Source organism: Erinaceus europaeus, chromosome 2 (genome assembly GCF_950295315.1).
Source record: "Erinaceus europaeus chromosome 2, mEriEur2.1, whole genome shotgun sequence".
NCBI lineage: Eukaryota > Metazoa > Chordata > Mammalia > Eulipotyphla > Erinaceidae > Erinaceus > Erinaceus europaeus.
This window is the reverse complement of record NC_080163.1, coordinates 181,804,399-181,817,002: the sequence shown is the minus strand read 5'-3', so window position 1 is coordinate 181,817,002 and position 12,604 is coordinate 181,804,399. Positions and strand designations below refer to the sequence as shown.

The window sequence follows — 12,604 nt, the reverse complement described above, 5'->3', positions numbered from 1 at the left end:
ATTACAGAAGCATGAGATTAACATATCACATGTGCTAGAATGATGCTCTGGTTCTCTTCTCTCTCCCTCATTAATAAATAAATAAACAGATCTTTTTTTTCTTTTTCAATGCTAACCACTGAGCACTTCCAACATGAAGAGAGAACAGGTCGGAGAGGATCCAGAAGCCTCCATGACTCAGTCACAGGGCCTTTACCCCTATGCCCCATGGCCTCGGCTTCTCTCCTTCTGCCTCCTTAAATCTAAACGCTCCACAGGGGAGGAAGGGTCTCTTCTCATGCCATCCCACAGCCTGGAATGCCATGCACCTCCCCACAACTCAGCCCTTTGCTTCCCATGCAGCCAGCCTTCCCCAGCCCTCCTCTGCTGGCTCTGGAAGCCTTCCCTTCTCCGAGGTCCATCGTCTTTCTACCAACTCGGCCACTGTTAGGTCAGCTACTCCTCCCACCCACAACCCACCGCCAGGCTCTAAAGGCCCAGCCTAGATACTATGTTGAGAAGCCACCCGTGGGACCTGGCATGCTTACCAGCAGCTGGCCTGTTTCAAAGTCCCAAGCGTTCACTTTTTTGTCATAGGATCCTGCAATCACTCTGGGAATAAAATGACAGAGAACATTTATGACAGAGGCAGTGAAGTATACTCCTATGAGTGGCTCCTATGAGGAACCATTAAAAAAAAAAAACTTCATAGAAAATCTCAATAAGGGGGGCCAGGAGGTGGTGCATGTGGCTGAGCACATATGTTACAATGTATAAGGACCCAGGTTCGAGCCCCCAATCCCCACCTGCAAAAGGAAAGCTTTGTGAGTGGTGAAGCAGTGCTGCAAGTGTCTCTCTTCCTTTCTCTGTCCTCCCTCCCTCTTGATTTCTGGCTGTCTCTAGCTAATAAATAAATAAAAATAATTTTAAAAAATTAAAAAAGAAAATCTCAATAAGGGGGACCAGGCAGTAGTGCAGCAGGTTAAGCACACATAGTACAAAGCACAAGGACCCGCCCGAGGATCCTAGTTCAAGCCCCCTCACAAATGGTGAAGCAGGTCTGCAGGTGTCTATCTTTCTCTCTCCCTCTCTATCTTCCCCTCCCTTCTCAATTTCTCTCTGTCCTTTCCAATAAAATGGAAAAAAAAAAAGTTCACCAGGAACAGTGGATTCATCATACAGGTGCCAAACCCCAGCGATAACCCTGGAGGCAAAAAAAAAAAAAAAAAAAAAACCTCAATAAGGGCAAGGGAGACTGTAAAGTGGTTGTGGTTATGCAAAAGATGTTCATGCTTGAGGCACAGGCACCACCATATGCCAGAGCTGAGCAAGGCTCTGGTAAAGTGAATAAGTAGTAAAAATACATACATACAATTTGATTTGTGTTTGCGATCCTGGAGTTTACTCTTTAGAAAGGCTTTCCTTCAAAGGAATATTTTTTGGGGGGGAGGTAAAATTCCTTCCATGTTGTGCTCTTGGTATCAAAACCCAAGACGCTTTTTTATTCTCAACATTTAAAAAATATTTATTTATTTATCATTTATTGGAGAGAGAGACAGAGAAATCAAGAGGGAAGAGGGAGAGAGAGAGAGAGACCTGCAGCTCTGCTTCACCACTCTGGAAGCTTTTCCCCATCAGGTGCAGAGGCGGGACTTGAACCCAGGTCCTTGTGCATAGTAACACACAAGCTCAACCAGGTGCTCCACTACCCAGCCCCTAAACTCAAGAGTCTTATGAAACGGGAGTCACAACGGGTTAAGCGCACATGGCGCAAAGCTCAAGAACCGGTGTAAGGAACCCGGTTCAAGCCCCTGGCTCCCCACCTGTAGGGGAGTCGCTTCACAGGCGGTGAAGCAGGTCTGCAGGTGTCTGTCTTTCTCTCCTCCTCCCTGTCTCTCCCTCCTCTCTCCATTTCTCTCTGTCCTATCCAACAACGGCGGCATCAATAATAACTACAACAATGAAACAACAAGGGCAACAAAAGGGAATAAATAAATAAATATTTTTTTAAAGATTCTTATGAAACCTGGAGGAAATGAATCCTCTGGTTGAAGTTGATCAGTTTAGCTTCTGTTGAGGTGGTGGATCTGAGCAAAAGATGAAGGAAAGACACTGCAGGAAGGCAGAGACAGGCCAATAAAATGGCGACAGTCTTTTTCTTTCTTTTTTTTTTAAATCCTTATTTATTTATTTTGGGATAGAGACAGAGAAATCTAGGAGGCAGAGTAGATGAGAGAGAGGCCTGCAGCACTACTTCACTTGCTGTTGGGGGCCAGGGGTTTGAACTCGGGACCTTCTTCACTGTAACATGCACGCTCTACTGGGTATACCACCACATTGCCTAAGAAGTGGTGATTTCTTGTTGCTATTTTTTTATTGTTGTTGTAGTTATTGTTGTTGTTCTTGATGTCATCATTGTTAGATAGGACAGAGAGAAATGGAGAGAGGAGGGGAAGACTGAGAGGGGGAGAGAAAGATAGACACCTGCAGACCTGCTTCACCGCTTGTGAAGCAACTTCCCTGCAGGTGGGGAGCCAGGGGCTCAAACTGAACCGGGATCCTTATGCCATGCCGGGTCCTTGTGCTTTGCGCCACCTGCGCTTAACCCTCTGCACTATCACCCAACTCTGGAAGTGGTGATTTCTTAACTGGGAAAAGATATATTTCCCCACTGAATTTTGCCAAGACATTGAACTGTAAAACTGTAAAATTTTTTATTTGGTGAAATATAATAAATATATTCCAACTCCTTAAAAAAAAAATAGCTATAGTGCGCCACAGTAAAGGACTCTGGGGAGGGAGTGGTAAGGAAGAGGCTGAGGATCCTTTAGGCTCCTGGTGCACAGTAGCTGAAAAGGACCTAAGTTGGGTTGACCTAAGTCTGTCTGTCTGCCTGTTTGTCTGTCTGTCTATCTTCTCCCTCCCCGCCCCCCGTCTGGCTTCAGCTCTCTGTAAGAAAATCTGCCCACGAGGGTGGTGCACTTGGTTGAGTGCACAAAGATTCAGGTTAGAACCCCTGTTCCCCACCTGCAGGGGGGAAGCTTCACAAATGGTGAAACAGGGCAATAGGTGTCTCTCTTTCTCTCTCCCGCTATTCCCTCTTCTCCCTCTTCTCCCTCTCTCTCTCTTTTTTTTTTTTTGCTTCTGGGGTTATTGCTGGGGCTTATTGCCTACACTACAAATTCACTGCTCCTGAAGGCTGTTTTTTCCATTTTTTTTTATTGGCTAGGACAGAGAGAAACTGAGAGAGGTGGGGGGAGATAAAGAGAGGGCCACAGATACCTGCAGACCTGCTTCACCACTTGTGAAGCTTCCTCCCTTCAGATGGGGAGCTGGGGCCTCCAACCAAGATCCATGCGCTTAACCCTGTGTGCTACCACCCGGCTCCCTTCTCTCTTCCTCTCTTCCTCTCTTCCCTTCCACTTTCAATTTCTCTCTGTCCTGTCAAATGAAATAAAATCTTTAATAAAAAAAGTCCAACCCCCCCTCAAGAAAAAAAAAAAAAGCAGTGAGGCTCCAGAGACAAGGACAACAAAAAGACAAAGGGGTGCTCACCTCCTGTTGTCAGCAGTGATGCTGCACTCAAAGATAGGAGCTCTGTGCTGAGCCTGAAAGTCCCGAATCACAGTGCCTTCCATGGCGTCCTCAAATCAACAGGATAGAGAGCAGGAGGTCACTCGGGGTCCGCCGAGGCTGGAACCTGCACAGGCTTAGGTCTCCCTCTGCTCAAAGGGGCAAGCAAGCCTCCCTGACCTCTTCTGGGAGTAGGGGGGCACCTCACTAAGCATGGCACCCTAAAAAGCTCCCCACGATTCCACAAGCACCAATGGCAAAGCAGCCTTTCTGTGGGCAGAGTTGCAGACTACCCAAAACAGCATGGAGGCCTCCAGCAACATCTTTCAAGAACTTTTCTTTTTTTTCTAATTCACATGCTTTATTTGACTGTTTATTTTTTAAAGATTTTTATTTATTAATTAATGAGAAAGATAGGAGGAGAGAGAGAGAAAGAACCAGATATCACTCTAGTACATGTGCTGCCGGGGATTGAACTCAGGACCTCATGCTCAAGAGTGTGATGCTTTATCCACTGCGCCACCTCCCAGACCACTAGATTTTTTATTTTTGCCACCAAGCTAAGCCTGCAGGATTAATCCACCACTTTCAGAGGCCTTTCGCTTTCTTTTTCTTTCTTTCTCTCATTCTTTCTTTCTTTTTCTTTCTTCCACTCTTTCTTTTTTCTGTCTCTTTTTTCTTTTATTAGATAGAACAAAGAGAAATTGAGAGGGGCGGGATGATAGAGAGAGAGGAAAAGAGACAGCTGTAGCACTGCTTCACCACTCATGAAGCTGCCCTCCGACAGGTGGGCAGATGTCTCTCTCCGTCTCTATCATTCCCTTTTTTCTCGATTTCTGGCTGTCTCTATCCAGTAGATAAAGATAGCAATTTAAAAAGAAGAAAGGAGGAGGAGGGGAAGGAGGCATCGGCTAATGCAGTGACTCAATGCTACCACCTGACACTGGGTGACCTACCCACAGCAGGAGGGAGCAGTCATAGGAGCCGCTGAGGATCTTTGTGTCCTCCACACAGAAGTGGCAGGAGTTCACCGTATGCTGGTGTCCCTTCAGCAGTTTAAATGGAATCTGAAACAAGAAGGGGCTGAGTCAGATCAGCAGGCTGTAGAACTCAGGTCGGCTTTTAAAAAGGGATCACTCAGGGTCAGTGAAGTAACTCACTTGGCTAGCACGGAACCCAACCCAGGTTCAAGACTGACCCCCACCACATTGAAGGAAGTTTTAAAAATTGTTGCTGGAACTAGTGGACCTGCATATACATAAGAATGCAGCTTAGGAGCCAGGCGATAGATAGCGCAGCGGGTTAAGTGCACATGGCACCAAGTGCACTGACCGGTGGCAGAAGGATCCCGGTTCGAGCCCCCAGTGCCCCACCTGCAGGGGAGGGGTCACCTCACAAGCAATGAGGCAGGTCTGCAGGTGTCTATCTTTCTCCCTTTCTGTCTTCTCTCTTCTCTCCATTTCTCTCTGTCCTATCCAACAACAACCACAACAATAACAATAACAACAAGGGGAACAAAATGGGGAAAATGGCCTCCAGGAGCAGTGGATTTGTAGTGTAGGCACCAAGTGCCAGAGATAACCCTGGAGGGGAAAAAAAAATGAATGTGGCTCAAGGACTGGCAAATAGTTCAACTGATACTGCTCGGCAGGTTTGAGCCCAGTCTCTATCAAACTGAATGGAGCTTCAGTATTGGCGTCTCTTTCATTCTCTCTGCCTCTCTGCTTCCATCTAAGCATGCATGTGCAAACACACACACACACACACACACACACACACACACACACACACAGAGTTCAAGGATGGTAAGACAGCTCAGTTGGTGGCTAAAGACAGAGCTAACCCATTCAAAACGCTCTGTGTACACCTATATTCATAGCAGCACAATTTGTAATAGCCAAACCCTGGAAGCAACCCAGATGTCCAACAACAGATGAGTGGCTGAGCAAGTTGTGGTATATATACACACAATGGAATACTACTCAGCTATTAAAAATGGTGACTTCACCTTCTTCATCCCCATCTTGGATGGAGCTTGAAGGAATCATGTTAAGTTGAGATAAACCAGAAAGAGAAGGATGAATATGGGATGATCTCACTCATAGACAGAAGTTGTAAAATAAGAACAGAAGGGGAAACACAAAGCAGAACTTGGCCTGTGTTTGGTGGATTATAACAAAGTAAGGGACTCAGGATGGAGGGTTGGGGAGGGGCGGGTGCTTTCAGGTCCTGGTGCATGATGGTGAAGGAGGAGAGTGTTTTGCAGAAAATTGAGAAATTTTACACATGTATCAACAATTGTATTTACTATAAACCACTTATCCCTCTAATTGGGGGGGGGGGGCGCGGAAAGCCACAGCTAACAGAAGGAGCACATGCCTTACAGATGAGAAGTCCTGGTTCCAGCCTCAGCCACACACAATAAATAAATAAATCACTAAAAATGTTTGAATATGGGCAGCTATCCAGGATAATGGCTCTACTGGTAGAATGCTAGACTTGATGCCTGACGCTGGCAGTTTAATCCCCAGCATAATCCTATGTACAGGAAGGAGTGGTGCTCTGCCTTCTCTCTCCCTCTCTCTCTCGATCTCTCTCTGTCATATGTGAAACACTCATTGGTAAAAAAAAAAAAAAAAAAAAAAAAAAAATTAATCTTAAAAAAAAAAAACCTGACCATAGGTTTTTATTGCAGCATTATTCAGAACAATAAAAAAAAAAAATGGAACCAACCCAAAATGTTCACCCATTGATAAATGAGTCTACAAAATGTAGCATATATCCATATGATAAGTTGGCAAGGAAAAGAATAGTGGACTTGGGTTTTCCAGGCTGGCATGTAAGTTAGGGTCTAGATGTTGGGATTCAGGTAGAAAGTGGCGCCACACTGGCAGCACCCAGGGTGGGTCAGAAAACTCCAAAGACTAAGGTGGGGTCAGCCAGAAGGGTTCAGATGAGGGTTAAGAAGAGGGTTGGCCTCCACAGAACTCGGTAATCATGGACATGCCCAGAAGTGTGGGAACACCAAGAATGAGGATACTGAGCGGCAGGACTTGATCTCGACCCCCGCCCCGCTCCAGGGACTGCAGAGACGGGGCTCGGCCGCCAGGGGGCAGACGCGGCATGGCTCTACTCAGTTGCCAAGGGCTGGTCTGGGGCGCCAGTGGCCTTGAACCCTTTGTGCTGCGCGACCAGTTAGTGGGCTCTGCTGCTGCCGCTTTTGCTCTGGACAAAACACTCCAGTCTGCAATCTGCCGCTATCATAAATAATACATAAACCTTTAAAACAAAAACAAGCCTTAGGTCACAGATTTTCAGAGCTTTATATTGAATAGATCTCAGGTTCTGAGGATTTGATGGATCAAAAACAACTCAGATAAGAAAAACAAAAAAGGGGCTGGGTGGTGGCAAACCTGGTTAAGTGCACATGTCGCAATGCTCAAGGACCCGGGTTCGAGGCCCCAGCCCCCACCTGCAGCTTTGCAAGTGGTGAAGCAGTGTTGCAGGTGTCTCTCTCTCTCCATTCTCTACCACCCCCTTTCCCTCTCATTTTCTGGCTGTCTCTGTCCAATAAATAAATAAAGATATTAAAAAAAAAAAAAAAGGAAACAAAACAAAACCAAAAAAGAAGCCAAAAATCATGGAAATGTACATCCAGTGGAGAGTGATTAAAGTCATCAGGGGACAACTGGCTAGCCAGTGGAATACTATTCAGTGGGTGCGGAGGAGAGGGGATCACAATAAGTTGTTTAAAATGCACTGGTAGGGAAAATCTCTAAGCTCTTTCTTAGTACATCTCATTTAATAGAAATTTTGGCAAGTGGGGGTAGATAGCATAATGGTTATGCAAAAAGACTTTACTGCCTGAGGCTCCAAAGTCTCAGGTTCAATCCCCCAAACCACCATAAACCAGAGCTGAGCAGTGCTCTGGTTAAAAAAAAAAGGGGGGGGCGAGTTGGGCGGTAGAACAGTAGGTTAAGCGCACATGGTGCAAAGCACAAAGAGGATCCGATTTCAAGCCCCCCCCCCCACCTTACCTGCAAGGGGAGTCGCTTCACAAGCGGTGAAGCAGGTCTGCAGGTGTTTTATCTTTCTCTTCCCCTCTCTGTCTTCTCCTCTCTCGATTGCTCTCTGTCCTATCCAACAACAACAGCATCAATAACAACAACAATAAAAACAACAAGGGCAACAAAAAGGAGTAAATAATTTTTTTTTAATATTTTAAAATTTGGCCAAGGGGATAACATGGTAGTTATACAAACAGACTTTCAAGTCCAAGGCTCCAAGGTCCCAAGTTCAAGTACTACCACCACCATGAACCAGAGCCAAGATATATATATGAAAGAAAACTATTTTAGGGAGTTGGGAAGACAGCCTAATGGTTATACAAAAAAAAATAATAATAATAGGGCCAGGTGGTGGTGCACCTGGTTGAGCACACGTTATAAGAGCAAGGGCCCTGGTCCACACTCTCCCTTCCCATTCTCCACCCACAGAAGGAAAGCTTTGCAAGAGATTGAGCAGGTGTCTCTCTGTCTCTCTACTTTCCACTCCCTTCTCAATTTCTATCTCTCCAATCAATCAATAAATAAAATTTTAAAATTCATCCCCAGGCCGGGTGGTGGCACACTTGGTTGAGTGCACATGTTATAATTATAGCTCAAGGACCTGGATTCCAGACCCCACCCCCAGAGAGAGGGAAAACTTTGTGAGTGGTGAAGCAGTGTTCCAGGTGTCTCTCTGTCTCTCTCTCCCTCTCTGTCTCCTCCTTCCCTCTTGACTTCCGGCTGTCTCTAGCCAATAAATAAAGATAACCAAAAAACAAAACCAAAAAAAGGCACCAAAGGTCGCAGGTTCAATCCCCAGCACCACCATAAACCAGATCTCTGCAGTGCTCTGGTGTTAAATTTAAAAAGAAGGGGGGAAAAAGCATTTTAAGTAGGTGCATTAATGGATTTTTTTCCTCTTCTTTTTCATACAGGAAGGATTTATCGCTGAAGTGAAAGTACACATTGACTCATTACACCCCAAAGAATGTAGAGCAGGCTGTTCCCAAGGTGTAAACAGTTTTGATTTCTATTTTTAACTTCAGTTATGTCATCTTAAAAAAATTCTAAGGAGGGAGTTGGGCGATAGCACAGCGGGTTAAGCACATGTGGCGCAAAGCGCAAGGACCGGTATAAGGATCCCGGTTCAAGGATCCCCCCGGCTCCCCACCTGCAGGGGAGTCACTTCACAGGCGGTGAAACAGGCCTGCAGGTGTCTGTCTTTCTCTCCCCCTCTCTGTCTTCCCCTCCTCTCTCCATTTCTCTCTGTCCTATCCAACAACGATGACATCAATAACAACAACAATAATAACCACAACAATAAAACAACAAGGGCAACAAAAGGAAATAAATATCAAAAAAAAAACCTTTTTTTTTAATTCTAAAGATTAGGTGGAGGGGACTAATGTCCCCACATATGTGAAAAGCAATAAAAGGGGGGTTGGGAGCTGTAGGATAGACTTATATATGCTGATCTATCAGAGATATTCTCTGTAAGGAGACAAGAACCTAGAGGCACTTATTGCTTCCCATAGAGAGAAACAATGCGATAGCTTGTGGGAGAGGGACTGCCACCCAATTTGCTTTTTATTGAGGGGAAAAAAAAAACACACACACACACACACTTTTAACAATTGAATTTGAATCTTGGGACTGTACTGAGCCTCTGAATGAACAAGTGTTGAGTGATGGTTCCAACATTCCATGCAGGAAGTGGGGGAAGCTTCACAGGTGGTGAAGCAGTGTTGCGGATGTTTCTCGCTCGCTCTCTCTCTCCCCCCTCAGTTTCTCACTGTCCGGTCAAATAAACTAGGAGTAGGAGAGAAGGAGGGAGAAGGGGAGGAAGGAAGAGAGAAAGAGAAAGAGACAGAGAGAGAGAAAAAATATATAAAAAATAAAATAAAATAGTGGTCCGGAAGGTGGCGCAGTGGATAAAGCATTGGACTCTCAACCTGAGTTCGATCCCCGGCTACACATGTACTAGAGTGATATCTGGTTCTTTCTCTCCTCCTATCTTTCTCATTAGTAAATAAATAAATTATTTAAAAAAAAAAAAATACAAGGGCCAAGATGTAGCTCTGTAGCAGATTCTATGCTTCTCATGTGATGAGGCCCGAGTTCAATTTCCAGACCCTGAAACTAAATATATACATATAATTCCTGTGTGACCCTTTAAGTTTACAAAAAAAAAAAAAAAAAAAAAAGACAGAAACAAGATCACAGTTGAAAACACAGGGAAGCACTGGCACACACTGCGTTCCTCTTCAAACAGACTTCCTCACGGAGACCCTATCACCCCTAGGGACAGAGGCAGCCAGCCAACAGATGAGTCCTGTGTGGACTGGGTTGGGTTGGGTTTGGTTTTTGTCTTTCCCAGCCTGGGAAGAATGCCTTCATTGTTGCCTTCTCCGCTGTCCTCACTGCTTCCTCTCCTCCCTAACACCATTCACACAGGTTGGCTCTCTGGGAGCTTTCCTGTATGCCTCTCATTTGTTGTTTTAACTTTTTTTTTAATCTTTATTTATTTATTGAATAGAGACAGCCAGAAATTAGGAGGGTAAGGGGTGACAGAGAGGGAGAGAGACAGAGACAGAGAGAGAGAGAAACAGAGAGACACCTGCAGCCCTCCTTCACCACTTGTGAAGCGACCTCCACTGCAGGTGAGGAGCCGCAGGATCCTTATGCCAGTCCTTGTGCTTTGTGCTATGTGCACTTAACCCGCTGCGCTACAGCCTGACCCCTTCTCATTTGTTCCTTTATATTTATTGTTCCTTTATTATGTTTTTTTCTTTGAGTTCTCAAAAAATCCTATGGGCTTGATTTCTAGAACTTTTTCTCTCTTTTTATTTTTTTTAAAGATTTTATTTATTTATGAGAAAGACAGGAGGAGAGAGAAAGAACCAGACATCACTCTGGTACATGTGCTGCTGGGGATTGAATTTGGGACCTCATGCTTGAGAATCTAATGCTTTATCCATTGTGCCACCTCCCAGACCACAAACTTTTTCTCTTTTTAAACCAGAGCACTGTGCAGTCTGGCTCTAAAGTCAATTTCTAGAAATTATTATAATTGTTATTATTTTCTATTGGAGTTATCACTGGGGCTCAGCCTCTACAAAACTCCACAGATCCTCATTGCTGCTGTTTTACCAGAGCACTGCTCAGCTTTGGTTTATGGTGGTGCTGGGGATTGAACCTGGGACTTTTGGTGCCTCAGGCGCAAGAGACTTTTTGCAAAACCATTATGGTATCTCTTCTCTCCCCCCAGTCATTTATTTCTTTTTCTTTTCTTCTCCTCTAGACAGAGGGTGAGAAACAGATAAAAAGGAAGAGAGAGGGGAGTTGGGTGGTAGCTCAGGGGGTTAAGTGCACGTGGTGTGAAGCGCAAGGACCGGCTTAAGGATCTGGGTTCAAGCCCCGGCTTCCCACCTGCAGGGGAGTCGCTTCACAAGCGGTGAAGCAGGTCTGCAGGTATCTGTCTTTCTCTTGTCCCCCCTGTCTTCCCCTCCTATCTCCACTTTTCTCTGTCCTATCCAACAATGGCAACATCAATAACAACAACAATAATTAAGTACAATAAAACAACAGGGGCAACAAAAAGGGAACATAAATATAAAAATAATTAATTTAAAAAATTTATTTATTTGGGCCAGAAAATAGTGCAATGGTTATGCAAAAGACTTTCACATGCCTGAGGTCCCATGATCTCAGGTTCAACACCTGACACCACTATAAACCAGAGTTAAGCAGTGCTCTAGTTAAAAAACAAGAAAAGAAAAAGGAAGAAAGGAAGGTAGGAAGATAGGAAAGAAGAAGACAAGAAGAAAGAAAGAAAGAAAAGAATGGAAGGAAAGCTTTATATATTTATCTATCAATAGAAAAAAGAACCAGAGGGGCCGGGTGGTGGCACACCTGGTTGAATGCACATGTTACAATGCTCAAGGATCTGGGTTCAAGTCCTGGGTCTCCACCTGCAGGGGGAAAGTTTCCCAAGTGAAGCAGTACTGCAGGTGTCTCTCTACTCCCCCTTCCTCTCAATTTCTGTTACTATCCAATAAATAAAGATAATAAAACGTTTACAAGAATGTAAAAGAGAGAATCACTCTAGCATATGTGCCAGTGGGGGGCGGGGAGACACGACTCCCTGGACTTCCCTCCGGCCCGGGGAAGCTAGGCAGGTCCCTCTGGTTTCCCCTGGCCAGCTAGTGTGCCCGCCGCCACCCTGACAAGTCCCAGGCCACAGCCCCTGCCCCCCTGCCCCCCTGCCCCCCTGCCCCAGGGGCCCGGCCTGACCTTGGAGAGGGGCTCCTGGTCGCCCCAGAACGTCTTCTCGGGAACCAGGTTCTCCTTCTCGGGCTTCAGCATGTCCTTGTCCAAGGTCAGAGGGTCATAGAGCTGCTGCAGCCGGGCCTGGCGCTTCTCCACTATAGACAGCTTCAGTCGGCCATAGGCTTTCAACGCGGCCAGCAGGGACAACCTGCGGGTTTGGTCCGTGGAGTCCAGGCTCCTGTTCTTCTGGGCCTCTGGCGCCTTGTCCTTGCTCTTGGCTTTGGAGCAGCTGGCATCTTCTTTGCGGCAGCTGGCGGGGCCCGGAGGCCTGGAGGCTCTCTTGGGGGGCTCCTTCTGGGGGCCCTTCATCCCTAGACCTCCCGGAACGGTGGCTCCTCGCGCCTGCGCTGCCGACACCTCCCCAACCGCCCTGCCCCCAACCCTCAGCCACCCGAGCAAAACAGTCACCCCAGAAAGTACAAAGGGGGGGGGGAATGGAGGTGAGCTTCAAGTTCTGGGCTTCGAAGTAACAAAACACCATGGTCAAGGGCCCAGGTTCAAGCCCACTTCCACACACCCCCACCAATCCCTACCTGCAGGGGGGTGCTTCACAAGTGGTAAAGCAAGGCTGCAGGTGTCTGTCTCTCTTTCCCTCCCCTCTCAATTTCTCTCTGACTTATCAAAAAGAAAATAACAATGAAAGAAAAAAAGTGGCTACTGGGAGTAATGGGTTAGTA

The 12,604-nt window shown here is 46.0% G+C and overlaps 1 protein-coding gene across 1 annotated transcript in view; it reads right to left on the bottom strand.

Annotated features, from left to right (window-relative positions):
- Nucleotides 1–12,236, bottom strand: part of WDR88 (WD repeat domain 88) — a 35,365-nt gene extending 23,129 nt beyond the window's left edge. Inside the window, exons 1-4 of the mRNA XM_007539505.2 lie at nt 11,892–12,236; nt 4,509–4,619; nt 3,535–3,623; nt 528–591 (exon numbers count right to left, since the gene is read on the bottom strand). Coding sequence (XP_007539567.1) covers nt 528–591; nt 3,535–3,623; nt 4,509–4,619; nt 11,892–12,236 — 609 coding nt within the window. The remainder of the gene's footprint in view (nt 1–527; nt 592–3,534; nt 3,624–4,508; nt 4,620–11,891) is intronic.
- Nucleotides 12,237–12,604: the final 368 nt, after the last annotated feature.